This window comes from Benincasa hispida, chromosome 4 (assembly GCF_009727055.1).
Source record: "Benincasa hispida cultivar B227 chromosome 4, ASM972705v1, whole genome shotgun sequence".
Lineage (NCBI taxonomy): Eukaryota > Viridiplantae > Streptophyta > Magnoliopsida > Cucurbitales > Cucurbitaceae > Benincasa > Benincasa hispida.
Genome location: NC_052352.1, coordinates 56,068,994 through 56,088,146, shown reverse-complemented (window position 1 = coordinate 56,088,146; position 19,153 = coordinate 56,068,994). Strand labels below are relative to the sequence as shown.

The following is a 19,153-nucleotide window of genomic DNA, read 5'->3' as shown; positions in this document are numbered from 1 at the left end:
GTTGGAATTGGGAGTTGAAGATGGTCTAAGTAGAGTTGGTTGTCGGAGATGGGTCATTGGAGGTGGTCGTTGTTGAAATTAGAGTCGGGGGTGGTCTTTCCTATAGTTAGTCGCCAAAGTGATCAACAAAGCTGACAACCAAAATTGATCGCACAGGTGGTTATTCGAGTTGGTAGTCAAAGGTAGTCGTTAGAATTAGTCAAAATAATGAGAATGATATAATTAAAAATGTTTAATACAAATTAACTAAAATTATACTCTTTAAACACTAAATATTACTCGTGACAAACAAAAAAATAGGGACTTAAATATATGAGTTCAATTATGAGTTTTATTAGCCTTTAAATTTTCATTACTTCTTTGTATATCTCAAACTTTTTGTAAAAATAACAATGTAGTCCCTTAACCTTTTGCCTTGTATATACTTTTAAATTATAACAATTTTGTACTTAGTATGCAACACTTTGAGTCCATACTTAGAAATTTCTAACAATTTAATTACTATAAGAAAATCTCATCTAAGTTTAAAACTACATTTGGTCCCATTAAGCAATTTACTAATCTACAATGGTGAAAACTTACTGAAATTTAACAATATTTTTCTTGATAAATAGGAAATTGTTACAAAATTTAAAGTATATGAACTAAATTATTACTTACTAAAATTTAAATGTTAAATCACAAACTTGAATGTATAAAGATTAAAATTGTTATGTATGTGAAAGTTCTATGTCGAAAAGTAATTTTTAACCTAGAATGTATCTTATAGAAGTTGTTTGGAGCGCTGAGTTGAGATAGGATATCTGTAGTTTATATTTCTATGTTTGAGGTGCAAAGTTGAGTTCATATATATGTATTTGGGGTGTGGAGTTGGGTTCATATGTCTGGGGTATTTGATGCACTTTTTTGAATTCTAAATAATATATTTTTATGATTACTATTTTTGTTTTTAAATTTTTTATTCAATAATTCTACCCAAAATATAGTTTGTATTTCTTTCTTTCTTTCTTTCTTTTTTTGGACAATGAACAACAATCATTTACATTTCTTGCAGAAATATGGTTAAATAAAATGAGAAACCAAAGAGAAAATACAATTTTTTATTCCTAATTTTTAATGAATTTCATTTTCTTCTTCTTCTTCTTTCCATTGTTACTCTATATTTTTACTATGTCATGATTTTTTAAAATCTCTGCCATCATCTTAGTCGGCAATGGAATGCCACCAAATTTCTTCTACAATTTTCATATTAATTCCTCTAAATTTGGAAGATCATTAGAGAACAAATCTATTTTTTTTCCACTAATTCTTGTTGGAAAACGTTCCACAATTTTTTTTTTCACTTTATGGTATTTTTTTGTTATATGTTACATACTTTCCAACTGCATACATATTTTTCGTCTAAATATTATTAACACTCATTTGATATGTGATTTCAATTAAATAAAAATATTTTTAATTTACGTATAAATATTATACTTAATGTAGATAAAATACTATTTTTTGTATAATCAATAATCCTACAACATACTTTAACAAATAAGTCTTATAATAGTCGAACGTGGTCGTCGAAATTGATCATCGAAAATGATTTTCGTTGGAGTTTGTAGTCGGAGATGGTTTTCGGACCCGAAGTTAGTCACATGAAGGTGGTATTAGAGTTGGTTGTCATAGTTTGTCATCGGAGGGGGTTATTGAAGCTCCGAGTTGGTCGTCGAAGTTGTTCGCTCAAATGTGGTCATCGAAGGTGATTTTCATCGAAGTTTGTCGTTGGAGCTTACGAAAATGGTTATCGAATTTGATCATCGAAGTTTGTTGTTGGAGCCTGAAATTGATCGTCGGAATTAGTAGCGCGAAGGTGGTTGTTGAGTTGTGTCACCGTAGGTGGTTGCAGGAGTCCAAAATTGGTTGTTGAAGTTGGTCATACGAAAGTTGTGGGAGCCCGGAGTTGGTTGCCAAAATTGTCATCGGAGGTGGTTATTGGAGTCCAAAGTTGGTCACCGGAATTGTCGTCGGAGTTCGGAGTTAATTCTCTGAGTGTGACAGTGGCCGATGGAGTGGAGTCATTGAAAATATTGGAGTAAGGGATAGTTGGGGTGAGTTGGTAAAATATAATACCAACTCAACTCCACCAACATCTAATTGGTTGGCCAAACAATGAGTTGGTATATTATACCAATTCAATTCAACTCATATTGGTGAGCCAAACACCCTCATATATTTTTTAACTTTTAAAACCATCTAAATCATCTAATATATCATTAAGGTCCCGTTTGGTAACCATTTGGTTTTTTATTTTGTTTTTAAAAATTAAGCCTATTTCATCCACATATCTTACAATAATTTGCATATTTCTCAAGTACAATTGTTGAATTCTGAGCCAAAATTCAATAATAAAAACAACTTTTTGAAAGCTATTTGTTTTGTTCTAAAAATTTGACTTGGTTTTTTAAACCATTAATGAAAACTAGATAATAAATGAAGAAATTTGGAGGTAGAAGTAGTGTCCATAGGTTTAATTTTAAAAAACAAAAACAAGAAACAAGATGATTATCAAACGAGGCCTAAACTATTAGACATTGATTAAAATTTCCAAACATGCTAGACATAGAATTTGAAGGCTAGGTCCATAAAATTTAAATGTCAAATGTGTGCCTTCCTCGTCTAAAATAGATACCTAAAGAAAGAAAAAAGTCATACAATTGAAGAATCGTTAACTTGACATCAACATTTTGACAGTAGACTAGATACGATACTCACTTAAGTCATCAACACCTTTATTGCCAAAATCTTGTATCTTCTTATTCTGTGCTCTTGAAAAGGATAAAACATTATTATCATATTCAAAATTACTTTAAAAGATGCTTTAATTATATTCATGATGACTATCTACCTAAAATATAATTTTCTACGAGTTTTATTGACACTTAAATATTGTAGGATCAAACAGGTTATCCTGTAAGATTAGTCGAGATACGCGTAAACTTGTTGGACACTCACGAATATAAAAAATGCTTTAATTATTCAAGACTAAGTTTAATTATTTAAGTAACGTCTAAAGTAGTAAAAATCATCATTAAATTGATTTTGAATGATAAAATTATATATATATATATGTATATAAGTGATTTTGAATGTGAGAAGAATGATTTTGACAACTTATTAGATAAAGAAGGAAAATTAGGATTCAATTAAGTGCATTATGAGTACATTTTTAAAAATTACTTTCTATTGTTTAATTTATTTTTTAAAAACAATTAGAAAATCAAGGTAGCAAATTGAAACACAAAGTTAAGGAATAAACATGGCATTGAACAATTTGTTCGACATGAGAAGAAAAAGGGAAGAAAAACAAAGAAAAAAAGAATTATAAATAAAGAAAATAAATTAAAATGAAAAAAGAAAAATAATTTACGGCGAGATAATGAAGAGAAAAAGAAGCAATATATGTAATACAGAGACAGAGCAGAGTGAGTAGTGGTTAAAACAACCGTAAACCCTAGTACTTTAAATAAACTCATAAACACTCTCTTCTTCGCCTGTCTCTCGCTTTCTCAGACTCTTCTTCTTCTTCTTCTTCTTCTTCTTCTCCTTCATCCTCTCCTGTTGCATTATTCTCGCCCGGTTTCTGTCGCCAATTCCATTTCAGAGTGACGATTTCTGGGCGAGGATTGCTGTTTTCGAATTGGGTTCAATTCTTGATTGCTTCCAATTCAGTTGCGAGGACTTGTTTCTTTTCTTTGGGTTTTGTTTTTCTTTTCTTTTGAAGCCATATGGATCTTCCTAGCCTGGCTGTTGTTCTTCAAGCTGCTCTCAGCCCCAATCCCGATGAGAGGAAGGCTGCTGAGCAGAGTCTGAATCAGGTGTTTGATCATTGCTTTATTTGCCATTGGGGTGGCTTTGGATTGATTAGGAGTGGATTTGTGCCAATTTTGATTGTTTCTTTTTGTTGGGGTTGGTTTTTGTTTACTTCCTCAAATGGGATTGTAATTGGAAGTTGTGAATTTGTTTGAAGTTTAGTTGAAGATGGTGGTTGGATTGATTTTTTTTCTTTTCTTTTTGTTCTTTTGATGGATTGGATTGTTCTCGCGGTGTTGGCTTATTTATCCATGCCTGCAGATTCAGCATACCCCGCAACATCTGGTGAGGATGCTACAGATCATTGTGGATAATAATTGTGACTTGGCTGTTCGTCAGGTTGCTAGCATTCATTTTAAGAATTACATTGCCAAGAACTGGTCCCCCGTTGACCCAGGTACTAGATATATTTGTAGAATTGTTATGGGAATCGTTGGCTAGTTTTGGTGGCTTAATTGTTCTTGTTGAAACGATGTAGATGAACAACAGAAGATTTCTGAGAGTGATAAAGATGCGGTTCGGAAGAATATTCTTCCATTCTTGTCACAGGTTCCATCGTTGTTGAGGTAAGTGTCTGCTGTCTATTTATGTATGATGTAAGATAGCGATTGAAGATTGCCTTTTTGAATATTTTGGGTATAATAGAAGTTCAGGAAACTCATTGGTCTATGAACAATCTTTTTAAATTTGGTAACTTCCAAAAATAATTGACTATGACATGTGTGGATCTGAATTCTTTCTGTTGCTTCAACATCGTGCACATGCAGGGTACAGCTTGGGGAGTGCTTAAAGACCATCATTCATGCTGATTATCCGGAGCAATGGCCTTGTCTTCTTGATTGGGTGAAAGAAAATTTACAAGCTTCAAACGTTTATGGGGCTTTATTTGTGTTGCGCATTCTTGCTAGAAAATATGAGTGAGTATATTATGTTTTTCAGTGTATTTTTTTCCGCCTTTCTGATTGCATTACATGCTGGATTGTTGATTGTATTGCAGTATTTTTAATTTTAGTATCACATTCCAATTTCACAGACCACAAAAAGATCCTTGTGGTTTTAATATGTTATGGACACACACACACAACACAGACATACCCAAACGAAGAAAAAGGGGAATTATTTATTTATTTTTGTTAAATATTTTGTTGTATATTATATTTATTATCTTCTTTTAATACGATCTTGTGGTATTCGTAATTTGCTCTATTACCTTGTCATGCATAAGGAAGGTCCCCGTGGAGTGCTCCATAGATATTTTATTTATATATTTCACTCTCACATCTGGAATGAACAGTTGGATTATTACATACTATTTACTAAAGGTTTATCACCTTATTTATGGTTGATAGGTTTAAATCAGATGATGACAGGACTCCTGTCTATCGAATTGTTGATGAGACATTCCCTCTTCTACTCAATATATTTAGCGGACTTGTTCAGATTGTTAACCCTTCTTTGGAAGTAGCGGAGTTGATCAAGTTTATTTGTAAAATATTTTGGTCATCGATATATGTAAGTCTTATTTCATTACATCAATGAAAATTATCGTTTCCTTTTCAAAAAAAGATGTATGTAAGTCTTATCTGAAGATATTGTATTCTTTTGATTATAGTTTGTATTTTACTTGGTTAGATTATTACCTTCCCAACTGAATGAAATGGACATACTTTTGTTTAACAACATGCAAGGATGCTATCTTCATTTGGTGTTTACTTCAATCTGTTTTGAAGTAGTTCTTCTAGATCAGATGATAGTTGGAGAATTTCTTCTGCACATGTACTTTTGTAGGATAATATGTACATAAATCTTTTCCACCGTGAGTATATTGGATATCATGTATTTCTTTAATTTTAGATGCTTTAAAAAAATATTTTGCGTATGTTTTAGATGGAGATTCCAAAGCATCTTTTCGATACGCATGTATTCAATGCTTGGATGACGCTATTCTTAAATATACTGGAGAGGCCAGTCCCTTTGGAAGGCCAGCCTGCAGATCCCGAACTTAGGAAATCCTGGGGGTGGTGGAAAGTGAAGAAGTGGACTGTCCATATTTTAAATAGGCTTTACACCCGGTGAGAATTTGTTTATTTAAAGGTGTTTTGTGTAGGATGGAGTTCTTTTTCTCCCTCCCTTTTTTCTCTGGTTTATTCTTGCTATTGACGTCTAATTTGTAGGTTTGGAGATTTGAAACTTAAGAATCCAGAAAGTAGAGCCTTTGCTCAAGCATTTCAGAAGAACTATGCAGGGAAAGTCATGGAATGCCACTTAAATTTGTTGAATGTGATACGTAGTGGTGGCTATTTGCCAGATCGAGTTACCAATCTCATTCTTCAATATCTAAGCAATAGGTGGTCCAACTTCTCTTTTCTTTTCCCAATTGTAGACAATGCATGCTATCTTCCTTTATTTCTTTGAGTTTTTTAAATTTGTAGGTAGGAAGGACCATCGCTTGATATGATTTTTAGATGTGCATTTCTTTTTGTATTAGATTTTTTTATGTGTATTCACAGTTGATAGAACTAAATTATCAGCCATTTTTAACTGAAGGTCTTGCGTAAAATTACAAGGATATGACACTTTTATTTAGTATGCACTTCTTAAGTTGTTGAAATTGAATTTCTACCTCTCTTGCCCAATTTTTGAGGAGAATTTGTTGTTGGATATTAAGATTTGAAGTAGAAAGTGGGGTTCATTCTAAAGGGGGAGAAAATTATTATTATTTATTTAATTTTTGCTGAACTCTCATTATCTACTGTGCTTTCTAGGAAGCGCAGACAGTTTATTTTGACTAGCATGTCTGTGTCATGTAGTGTCCGTGTCTCGTATTCGTATCCATGTTTCTTAGGGTTCTTTTACCCCTTAAATTCTGATTTTTTTTCCTTCTGTTCCAGTATCTCAAAGAATAGTATGTATTCTTTGCTGCAACCTCGACTTGATAGTCTGCTTTTTGAGATAATTTTCCCCCTTATGTGCTTCAATGACAATGATCAGAAGCTTTGGGATGAGGATCCCCATGAATATGTCAGGAAGGGTTATGGTAAGGCATATGGAAATGGGTTTTAATGCTTGCAAGGCTTGAATGACAATTACACTGCTCATATTTTAATGCTCTGCACATATTTTGTAGATATTATTGAGGATTTATATAGTCCAAGGACTGCTTCTATGGATTTTGTCAGTGAGCTGGTTAGGAAGCGTGGGAAAGAAAACCTTCAAAAATTTATCCAATTTATCGTTGGAATTTTCAATAGGTATTTTTATAGTTCTGATGCCAATGGTTGATACAGTATCCATGAAATATACCTTAAAAAATTTATCCAATTCATCGTTGGAATTTTCAATAGGTAATTTTATAGTTCTGATGCCAATGATTGATACTGTATCCATGAAATATGATGCAATGTATTACTGTACAGGTACGACGAAGCAACTATTGAATTTAAGCCCTATAGACAGAAAGATGGGGCTCTTCTTGCTATTGGAGCACTCTGTGACAAATTGAAACAAACAGAGCCCTACAAGTCTGAACTTGAGCGCATGTTAGTTCAACACGTTTTTCCTGAATTCAGCAGTCCTGTTGGGCATCTCAGAGCCAAGGTCTGGTAGACTTTTACTGCATTGTCTTCATTGTTGTTATAAATAATACTATATCATAACAAATATGATAATTTGGTCAACATCAATGACTATTACCTTGTCTACTAAATCCTGATAATTTCCATTGTCACTTTTCTGGGTTCTCTCTAGAAGATCTAATTGAAGTATGTTGGGGCATGAATATGGTTCTTTTATTGCAACTTTGTATTTATGCCCAAGACTTGGTTGCTTATATGCACCTTTTATATGTGTGTGTGTGTGTGTATATATTTATTTATATTATATATTTTTAAAAGGAACTATTTTTGTTATGATAAACGATAGTACAAAGCAGAATTTGAGAAAGTGGTTCCAATCATCAAGAATAGAAGATAACAGATAATTGCACAAGGTTTCTTTTAGAAATTATCGAAGGGAGGGACTGAAGGGTCTTGAACTGGAACCATTTCTATGTTTGCCACATGCCTTTGTACCTGTACTATGATAGCCATCGAGGCTAAAACACTTTGTTTCGGCATTTAGCATTAAGGCCACTGCTTAAGCATTCTGCGATAAAGGTTAATCTTGATTGATCTATATTATTTAACTTTAAAAGAAGAGCAAAAAGATACTACAAATTGTTTATTAGCTCTTGCATTTGATTTCAAATCTCTTTTTCTTTTTACACGTGATTTGTAGTTTTCTCATTGTAATTGTGCTTTCTGTGGGTTTGTTCATCATGAGCTTGAAATTTACTTTCTTTTATTGTTTTGGTTTAATTGTTTCAGGCTGCATGGGTTGCTGGACAGTATGCCCATATCAATTTTGCTGACCAGAACAATTTTCGAAAAGCCTTGCATAGTGTTGTTGCTGGGATGCGAGACCCAGAACTCCCTGTTCGCGTTGACTCAGTTTTTGCATTGCGATCTTTTGTTGAAGCTTGCAGAGGTTTATATTTCACACACACACACACACACACATATTTTTTGAGTTCAACAATTGTTGGGGTGGGAGATCAAACCATTGACTTTTGGGATGGTAGTTAATGTCTTATCCACCGAACTATGCTCGGATTGGCATATATAGATATATTCGTCAGAGTATCCCATCACAAATACATAGATGGAGATTTGAATTACAATCTCTTAGAGGGAGTAGATGCCTGTACATTCTGAGCTAGTTCATGTTGGCTGTTTATATTTTATATTAGATCCTTTCTTTTATTTTTGGTCTAAATACTGGTTTGGTAACTTATTGATGGAATTGAGTTTCGTTTAATTGCAGATTTGAATGAAATCCGTCCAATCCTTCCACAACTTCTTGATGGTTAGTTGATGAACATGTCGTGGTTGTAAATAGTTGTTATTTTGCTTATCAAGTGATCGAGGTTGTTTTCTTTTCAGAATTTTTTAAACTTATGAATGAGGTTGAAAATGAAGACCTTGTATTTACTCTGGAGACAATAGTTGATAAGTTTGGAGAGGAAATGGCTCCTTATGCGCTTGGATTATGTCACAATTTGGTATTTTCAATTCTAAGTTCAATACAGAAATAGCTGTGATATTATATTGAAGGCTTGGAGGTGACTTTTTGAAATTGGATCTAGGCTGCGGCTTTCTGGAGGTGTATGAATACTGCAGAAGCAGATGAAGAAGCTGATGATCCTGGTGCTCTGGCTGCAGTTGGTTGTTTGCGTGCAATTAGCACAATTCTTGAATCAGTGAGCAGAATTCCTCAACTTTTTGTCCAAATTGAGCCAACGTTGCTCCCAATAATGCAAAGAATGTTGACAACTGACGGCCAAGGTTTGGATCATTTTAAAATATAATTCTTTTTCTTCTTGTTGACTGATGCATTCTTTCAGTTAATATATTTTGCATATTTAATAATTTTTTTTTACCCTATTCTTGTGGGATGGCTTCCTTGCTTTCTTATTGTTTCTTTGGTCTTCTTGCCATTGTTTAAAAGACTAGTATGCACTTGTCGTTCATTTCCCCATTCTGCTTTTCATACTTTGAAGTATTGAAAAGTTGACACGATGATATATTTATTAAAACTCTGGGCATGAGCCTAAAGTTTCTTCACTGGTTTTGAACTATGATTTTTATCTTTGGAAATTGGAATTTAGTGAAGAGATTGAATTTGCCCAGCAGTCAGTCAATCTAGCTATAAATCTAGATTGCATTGAGTTCATAGGTCCTTTGATTAGATCAATAAGACCGGCTTAAAAAGATGGAGATTTGCAAGCCATTTTAGCCACATACTTAGGCAATAAACTTCTTGATGTCAAATGCTGTAGTCTCAGAAAATTAATGGCAGGCTTAATTGAGGTTTGTATAAACTGGATGGTATCCATGATTAAGAAAAAGTTTTTGTATAAAAACTCCTTAGCTTCTTAATTCCGTGAATATTTAGAACTTCAGAAGTTATTTTGTAGGATGTAATCTATTAGGATGTACCAGGAAAGTGGTGAGTTACCACTAAAAAAATTGGGATGAAAGACATAGAGCCAAGGTCAAATGTCAGATTGAAATTTTATTTTGGTGATACTACCTTCGGTGTTCTTTCAGTCTCAAAACATTGATTTCATAAAGGGAAAAAAAAAAAATCCTGTGTCATTTTTCCTCTGGCTTTTGCCATAATATTGTCAGTTCTCCATGAACTTTATTGGTAGCGTGATTGATATTGTATTGTTTAGTTGAGCCAACATATCTATTTCTTTATTGTCATTTGTCATCTTTAAACTGCCCCTTGATATGCAGCCTGAGGGTTGATTTTTTTTAAAATTTTTTATTTCTGTTTTAATAATAGCAAACTTAGAATTTAATGCCAATGATGCCAATAAGTGCAACAGTTATTCGTTCCTTATCTTTTTTAGAACCTTTAATATCTAATTCAATCTTTATGTATGCTTTTTGCAGAGGTATTTGAAGAAGTCCTGGAAATTGTTTCATTTATGACGTTCTTCTCCCCTACAATATCTATGGATATGTGGAGTCTTTGGCCACTGATGATGGAAGCATTGTCAGAATGGGCTATTGATTTTTTCCCAAGTATGTTGTCTTTGTAGCAAGCCAATTCTTACTCATTTTTTTTGTCGACTGTAATGATGGTTCTCCAAAGGAGCTTTTAAACGCAGTAAATTTTATTTTCTGCTTTGATTCATAATTCTTTTCAGATGTCGTCTAGGGGTCTAATTTTGTTTACAGATAATTTACCTGAAATTACATGAAATAAGTGTAATGACAGTTGATATATAGCAAAGTTGTAGACAACACAGTCGGTCATAGGTTGGTTGGTTGGTTTGTTTTAAAGTAACCGAGTTTTCTTTGTGACAAATGATAGAATATATAAGGGCATACAAAACAAAAGTTCTCAAAAGAAGTCCTCAACTCCCTATAAGGAAAAAAAAACCCCAACCCAAAAGAATAATACTAAGCTGATAATTACAAAATGTATGACTGCATATGCCCAGAAAGATGCTTAAATCTTGAATCCTTTCACACCTCGCCTCTGTGAAGCACATACACTTTTAGATAGTGTCCGTGTCAGAAATGGACATGTTTGGAGACGTGTCCGACATGCAAATTTTTGTGTCCTATTTTTATTTATTTATTTTTTAATATCAGCCACCTTCAGGACACTTCCTAGACACGTTTGGGATATTTTTTAAAGAGAAAATGGTCCAACCTTTTATGTTGGATCCAAATTTAAAGCTCAAATCAATTATATGTGAAGCTAAGATTTAAAAAAACAAAAGGAAAGCCCTTTTTAACCAAAGTTTTTTATTAAAAAAAATATTAAAAAACTGAAGTTAGAAACCTAAATGTTTCGTCTCCTATAATTGTTAATTGACTTGATATTTTGTGTGTTTTTTAAGTAGAGTGCATTTAGTATATATATCCTGAAAAGATAATAATAAAAAAAAGTGTATCCCCAATGTGTTCATGTCCTATTTTTATGAAATTGGCACATCGTTGTGTCATACTGTGCTTGTGTCCCTGTGCTTGTGTCCGTGTTTTTTAGCCTACCTTTAAACTTTCCTATCCTGCCAATCTATAATGAAAAGTTGTCTCTTCTAAAAAAAAAAAAAAAAAAATTTCAACAGCCCCCTAAAAATTCTAACCCCCCCCCCCCCCCCCCAGATAACGAAAGAAAGAAATAAAAGGACTTCTCCACCCTTCTGAAAATTTTTCTCTCTCTCGATCCAAACTCCCCACTTGATAGCCAAAAAACAGAACAGAACCTGCCACATGCGTGTGTAATGTGAAACTGGGACCTCTCTTCATCTTGGCTGTTCCTGATTGATGAAGGTATGAGTATGAAGATGGAGAGAATGAAGAGCAAATGTGTAGCTTATTACCATTGGAACAACATAGTTCGGTCCATAATCATAATAGCATGGGTTAGTTCATGTTGGTGGTTTTATAACTTTGGAGGGATATCAATTATTTTTAGTAGGTTGGAGTCTGTAATGTCATTGTCATGCATGTTCAGATTTATATGACAGTCATTTCTTGTAGTAGCATTTGACTGGTAGCATGTATATGAAATGAATGTAGGACTAGGTAGCCATGGAGTAAGTTGATTGATTCTGATGTCTTTTTGTTCACAGATATACTTGTTCCATTGGACAATTACGTATCCAGAGGGACTGCGCATTTCCTCACCTGTAAAGCACCTGATTACCAGCAAAGTCTTTGGAACATGATTTCCTCAGTAAGTTGCCTTATTCTTGAAAGAGTTGGATCTCCTACTCTCAGTTTGCATTATTTTTTCCCCTTTATTGGTTTTTAAATGAGTGACATTTTGATAGTTTTGTGGCACACTGGCTAACTTAGTTTCTGAAACAATTTTTGGTAACTTGCCTCCACTCTGGTAAACTTGCACAATTCCGCTCTAGATAATGGCTGACAAGAATTTGGAAGATGGTGACATTGAGCCAGCTCCAAAGCTTATTCAAGTTGTCTTTCAAAACTGCAAAGGTCAAGTTGATCATTGGATTGAACCGTATCTCAGAATCACAATAGAACGCCTGCAACGAACTGAGAAGTCATACTTGAAGTGTCTTCTAATGCAAGTGGTAAGGGTTGAGGAGCTAGATCAATTTACTGAATAAGCTATTATGCAATGCCCAACATCTCAAACTTTCTCCTTGGTTATTCATATTCAATTAGTACTTTCCAGAGCTTACTATTTAAGATCTTCGAATTTAACTGAGCAGGGGAATAGATATCTATTGTTTCTTTCTTGCTTGGGACTTGGTCTTTTGTGATCACTTTCTATTCTGGGATGTCCATGGTATAACCTTTTAAAATCTATGTACATTTGGGGAATTTTAATGATCCTTGGTTAGGTCATTTTAGCATAAAGATACGATCTTTTCAGTTTTAGCATAAAGATACGATCTTTTCAGTAATCAATTTAATAATAAATGACATTGCTTGCATGACCTGATTTGGAATTTTGATTTGTATTTTTTCTCGTCAATCTTATTATTTTTCTTATAAGATATAAATAAGTATTTACTTAAAGGTCTTAACTTATTGGTCCAGAGCATTTGAATGTCCGACTGTTTAAGTATCCTGCCTGTCATATTTATGGTGTTTTCAGTTGCAGATTTTCTTTTAATGCTCACTAGGTAGTAGGTATTTTTCTTCAGATTATTTGTTGGCTATGGAGTAAATTGATCTGAAGGTTCTGTTTAAATTTCCTTTTGCAGATTTCTGATGCCCTTTACTATAATGCCTCATTATCACTCAGCATATTGCAAAAGCTAGGTGTTGCAGCAAATGTATTCAATCTTTGGTTCCAGATGCTTCAACAGGTTAAAAAGAGTGGCGTCCGAGTTAATTTTAGAAGGTAAAATATGGTTTTCTTTTCTTGTTGTTGATGGATGGTTTGGATTTTTGCCTGAATGATTTGTCATGTTGCAGGGAACAAGATAAAAAGGTTTGCTGCTTAGGATTGACCTCTTTGCTTGCACTTCCAGCTGATCAATTACCTGGGGAGGCTCTTGGGCGTGTGTTTAGGGCCACCCTTGATCTCTTAGTTGCTTACAAGGATCAAGTTGCAGGTCTTTTTCGCACTCCCTCTCCCTATATTTATATCTATAATTCCAGGCTAAATTCTCATATATATTCTGCTCCTTTGAACACAGAAGCTGCAAAAGAGGAGGAAGTTGAAGAAGATGATGATATGGATGGTTACCCAAGCGATGAAGATGATGACGACGGAGATGGTTCTGACAAGGAAATGGGATTTGATGCCGAAGATGGTGATGAAGTTGACAGCATCAAGCTTCAAAAGCTGGCTGCACAGGTCTGCACATCTGTACATGTATGGTTGTGTGAAATAATATCAGCATTTGATGGTTATCCGTTTGATAAGTTACAGTACTCAAACCTGAGTATTTCTTTTAGCATATAACACATGTCACACACCAAGGAGATAGGGCCACATCCGGATGGTTCTTTTGAGTTTGATCATTGGTATTTTTTCTGTTTAGATTGTGAAGGGTTCAAAGGAGGAAATTTTCATTCTTAGAACTCATTGCAATTCCAGGTCACCTTGTTATATAGTCTCCCACAGCATCTTGTTCACCAGTAACCATTTATTTGATGGATTTAATTTCTTTTATCTGTCTAAATAGAGTTTTTTTGTCTGTCTGGCGTCTTGTTAAATTTCACCAACTTTATTTATTTTTTGTGAGAATCACTACTTAATTTAAGCCAATTGAAAAGTTTTTCTTTTTGTTTCTTTTGACTTTAGATTAGAGTTTAAGATGTCTTAATTTCCCTCTTTTCTTAGCCTTGTATCTCTTTGGTACAACATAAAAAAATTCTCTGTCCAATTCTCGTGGAACTTGATTTCTAGGGAAAGTAACTTGAAAAACTGAGTTCTCTATGATTTTGATCTGGTGGGTTCAAAATTTTTCTCGGTTATTTCCTTCAGAGAGTCTGTATCTTTAGATATGTAACTCTCTTCAACTTTCAATGAAAAGGGTGTCCCGTGTTCAATTTTTTTCCTTTCCTTTTTGCTTATTGATTGGTTTACTGCTTATTTCATTTTGAAAGCAGTTCTTAACTATTGTTTAAAAAAAATGGTTTACTGCTTTTAGATCTTTGACGGTGTAAATATTCATAATTATTAATCTCTCCCTGTCTTCATGGGCTTGTAGTTTTTGCTCTTCTTACTGAATTAAGCTCAAGTGATGATCGAACTTTACTGTTACATGTTACATGTTGGTTCACATTTCGTGATACATTATCAATGATAACTCAGATTGCATTGTAATTTCAACTTCAATGGACTTTGCAGGCCAAATCTTTCCGCCCGGATGATGATGATGATTTTGACTCGGATGATGATTATAGTGATGATGAGGAGATGCAGTCTCCTTTAGATGACGTGGACCCTTTTATTTACTTTGTAGATACAATCAAAGGTATGTGGAGCTTCTTTTAATTTGATTTAGTATGATCCAAACTTCCCTACAAAATTGAACTTATTATATATATGGTTTTGGTTCTTCCCATTTGAAAAATTAGCTATGCAAGGATTAGATCCAATGAGGTTTCAGAGCCTTACCCAATCATTAGAGTTCCAATATCAGGCTCTTGCGCATGGTGTTGCGCAGCATGCTGAACAGCGGAGAGTAGAAATTGAGAAGGAAAAGCTGGAAAGGGCAGCCTCAGCCGCCTCTTCGTGACCGCAAGTCAGAGTTGTCACTTGTAAGGCTAAAATTTTGAATTGCTCTCCTGGTCCCGTCATGTCCATTGGTTTAGTAAATGATAGATTGAATGCAAAAAAAGGTTGCTGCCATTCTCTTGATTTGATTGGTTCAGTGTTCATGGATGATGTCAACCTCAAAAAGTTCAGGTCTGAAGTTGCTTGGTGCGGTGGTGCAGCCAAGTTCCCATCCCTAGAGACAATGCAAATTGTCCCGAGTCGCCAGAGTCGGTTACCTCGACCCAGATGGTTTGGGTTGGGTCGATGGTTCAGTGAGTCCCATGCATGCGATGGCAGAACATAACTGCCTATCCTAGTTTGTCTTATCTCATTTTTGCCCAGGCATATTTCATAGAGAATGTTTCATCTCTCCCATTTTTCTCTCCTGCTTAGGTCATACAGAGTCTTGTACTATTTTTTGATAGTTCATTCTTTTTCCCTGTCTTTTTTTTTTCCTTTTAAATTATGTTGAACAGATCGGTATTTTTGTGGGTGGTTATTCCTCGGCTGTATTCATAAAAGTCTCGAATTTTAGGTTAGAATTCCCTCCGCCGGTGTCCCGGTTTTGCAACGGGCGACGGAGTTTTGCTAGTTTTGGGGTTCACTGCAGAGGGCTACTAAGGGTAGCTTTTTGATACTTTTGGATTGTGGCTGCTGTTTTTGATTCTTTATATTATTATTATTATTATAAGTTGTGGGATTAATGAGAAGGAAACTTGTTTCCTTGCCTCTGCTCTACTCTCCCTCTATTGCTATATTTTCTATCTTCTCCCACCAATCCTTTAAAGGAAAAACAATAGACTTATTTCTTTAGCTTTTGATCTGCTTTTTCCTTTTCCTTTTCCTTTTTGGGCCTTGATTTGAGGGAATGTGCTGTGAAAAGATTCTGTTTTGGACACAAAAGCTAGTGGTAAAACGGAGGGAAGTTTTATATTTCTTCTAAATTTTTTCTAAACATGTATTTTTTTTTGAAAAAAATTTGTAGACATAAATTAAAGCGCTCTTTAGCTGTGCTCTGATCCATTTTTCTTTCCTAAATAAAATTTATACTCTTTCCAGAATTTCAATTAAAAAGGTAACATTTACTTTTAACAGTCCAATTGTAAAGGCAACCAAAGAAAGTTTATGTATAATCTTTATTGTACTTCACTAAGAAGTGGGGTTCTTGTTGTAAAAGAAAGCAATTCTAAGCTAAAATTATTCCCTTGTAAGAATGGAGGTTGATATATTAATATAAAAGAAAGAGATAATATATAATATTTGTTAGTGAGAAAAAGGGGGAGAGAGAGAGCAAAAGGAATTAGAAAGGGAACAAGAATTTAGAGAGAATGATTATGAATGGTTGAAATATTATAGGAATTTTGGAATTTGGAATGTGGAATTTGGTGGATGTTGAAATGTCAAAATTGAACAACCTGCCTTTTCTCTTCACATCCACTTTCCTTTTCCTTTTCCTTTCCCCCTTTCTAATCTCTTTCCATTTTCATTTCTTTTTAGAATTATAAACTTTTCCAACTTTGACCAAATAACCCTCTTCCAATTACTTTTCTAACTTTAGTTTTTATCCTTTCAAAATAAAATATACTATGAAAAGATTAATTTATTTTCAAATTCGAAAAAAAAACAACCCCAAAATAACCTAATTTTGTTAAAAAATGAGGGTTTGTTGGGGAGGGAATCTGATTAATCTGATTTTTGTTTTATTTTCAGCGAATTTGCAATTGGTAGATGTTTTTTAGACAATATTTTTATGTTTTTATTGTATCGATTTTGAATATAGTATTTGATGTTATACAATCAATTCATTTTGTTAAATTAAAACATACAATACTGTAAATAATAATATATAAAAATTGTAACCTTAAACGCATTTATAAATAAATTAATAATAGTTTTATACCCAAAAAAAAAAAATTTAAGTCTGTTTGATAATCATTTTGGTTTTGGTTTTGGTTTTTGAAATTAAACTTATTTATTCTCCATTTCTTACAATGATTTGCATTTTTCTTAAATATAATAGTCGAATTCTTAACCAAATTTTAAAAATAAAAATAAAATCTTAAAAGTTATTCTTTTTAATTTTTAAAATTTGACTTGGTTTTTTAAATCATTGGTAAAATGTAGATAATAAAAGAATAAATTTGGAAGTGGAGTAGTGTCTAGGCTTAATTTTCAAAAATAAAAAAATAAAAAATAAAAAATCAAATGATTATAAAAATGGGACTTTAATTAATAATATTTTATAATAAGCTTAATGTGTAATGGATAAAACACAACACCCTGAACAATTGTTTAAATTAAGATTCTATTTTTGAATATGCTACTAAAAAAAATATATCATGACATACAAATAAACCCAATTTTTTGGTTCAAATTTTGTTTTTACTTTTCTTGCTCCTTTTAGTGATTAATACAAATTTTCCTGTCGTATGTTTCTTTTTGGCAAAGAATTTTTCTTCCTTTTGGTCGTGTGGTTGTGGAAAGAAAAAAATAAAATAAAAAAATAATTAAAAAAATTCTTCCTTCCCCTACCGTTTGTACTATCTTCATTTATTTTCTTGGCAATAACATTTTTTTGATATCATAATTATTAATTTTTTTAATTTTAATATTGTACAACACATACAATTTTCTTTTTCTTTTGTTAATATTCAGAGGTAAGAATAGTGTATTTTTTTTTTTTGAAAATAATAACAAAAATAGGATATATAGGAAAGAAATTACCAAAATAAGGTGGAGGGAAAAAGTATTAAAATAGAGTAGCAAAATCGTGTACCTGGTACACGATTTTTATGTCAGCTAACAAACTCGTGGACGGGGTCTACGAGTTTCATATTTTTATTATTTTTTATTGCTTTTTGATTTAAATTGATACAAAAGGAACAAAAAACACTAAAAAAAAAATAAAAGATAAAAGTTGGGAAAAATGTGAAAAAAAAAATAGATTAAAAGAATACAGAAGTTGGGGGAAAATGTGAAAAAAAAAATTAGAAATAATTCGTGGCTAGAAATTTGATTTAATTTTTATTTTAACCTTTAAAAATTTGAATTTCATAGTAAAAAATTCTTCGAAAATACAAAAAACACTAAAAAAAAATAAAAGAAGAAGACAGAAGTTAGGGAAAAGTGTAAAAAAAAAAAAAAAGATTTAACCTTAATTCGTTGTTAGAAATTTGATTCAATTAAAAGATTACTTGTAGATGCAAAAACGCTAAAAAAAAATATAAGAAGAAAATAGAAGTTGGGAGAAAATGTGAAAAAAAAATAAGATTTATGGCTGGTCTTAAATTGTGGATGGGATACACGATTTAGCCTTAAATCGTGGACCGGGTACACGATTTATGATTTATTCGCCGACTCAAAAATCGTGGACCCCGTCTACGATTTCAGAACCCTATTTTTGTCAATAGTTTCAAACAAACATTATTTTTGTCAATAAATATTAAAATAACATTATTTTTTAAAAAATTCTAATATTCACCTTCACACACTTCTAATTTTTTTAGAACTAAATTCTTTGTTTTCCTAAAAAATAAATTTTATGATTACAAATCAAACCAGCCTTATTAATTATTTATAGGTTTTGTTAAGTATTTTGGACATCATGTTAAACTATTTACTGTGCATTTGGTTTTCCTTTCAAAATATCCATAAATGATTTAAAGTGTTTTTTCTTCAGAACCGAGAAAAAAAAAAGAGATTTTTTATACGAATCCTTTGTACATTATATATTTCATAGATGTCTTAAAACGAATTATTTCGTTTAAAGCTTTTAGCTTTAATTTTGGACTAATTTAACTTATTTTAATCATTTTTAAAATTTGACTTTATTTTTATTATTTATTAATTTCGGTTGAAATTCATTTGATGTATGATAATTTAAATTAATGTTTCTTTTATTTACGAGATTTTGTTTATTTTCGTTCATATTCTTAGTTAAAAATTGATCACTTCTCCATTGACTTCTCAAATATATATCGAATATATT

General features: G+C 32.7%; 1 protein-coding gene across 2 annotated transcripts; it reads left to right on the top strand.

Annotated features, from left to right (window-relative positions):
* The first annotated feature begins 3,481 nt into the window (after window positions 1–3,481).
* LOC120075563 (importin beta-like SAD2) lies at window positions 3,482–15,890 on the top strand. 2 transcript variants are annotated; one of them, XM_039029055.1, is made up of 22 exons: window positions 3,482–3,863; window positions 4,120–4,255; window positions 4,337–4,424; window positions 4,626–4,775; window positions 5,208–5,370; window positions 5,746–5,930; window positions 6,033–6,206; window positions 6,750–6,895; window positions 6,986–7,109; window positions 7,275–7,455; window positions 8,223–8,382; window positions 8,719–8,760; window positions 8,838–8,956; window positions 9,041–9,239; window positions 10,356–10,487; window positions 12,050–12,153; window positions 12,338–12,517; window positions 13,157–13,296; window positions 13,371–13,510; window positions 13,595–13,773; window positions 14,755–14,881; window positions 14,985–15,890. In XM_039029055.1, the coding sequence occupies exons 1-22, from the start codon at window positions 3,774–3,776 to the stop codon at window positions 15,143–15,145; spliced, it is 3,120 nt and encodes a 1,039-aa protein (XP_038884983.1). In that variant the 5' UTR covers window positions 3,482–3,773; the 3' UTR covers window positions 15,146–15,890. The 2 variants fall into 2 exon arrangements, with proteins under 2 accessions (XP_038884983.1, XP_038884984.1); XM_039029056.1 differs by having other exon boundaries at window positions 3,484–3,863; window positions 13,595–13,755.
* Window positions 15,891–19,153: the final 3,263 nt, after the last annotated feature.

Bases quoted from the DNA above. Each gene is read 5' to 3' on its own strand.
- LOC120075563 (XM_039029055.1), top strand. From the start codon at position 3,774: ATGGATCTTCCTAGCCTGGCTGTTGTTCTTCAAGCTGCTCTCAGCCCC. The intron at 4,425-4,625 runs GTAAGTGTCTGC...GTGCACATGCAG, and splicing joins CAGGTTCCATCGTTGTTGAG to GGTACAGCTTGGGGAGTGCT. The intron at 13,774-14,754 runs GTATGGTTGTGT...TGGACTTTGCAG, and splicing joins AGGTCTGCACATCTGTACAT to GCCAAATCTTTCCGCCCGGA.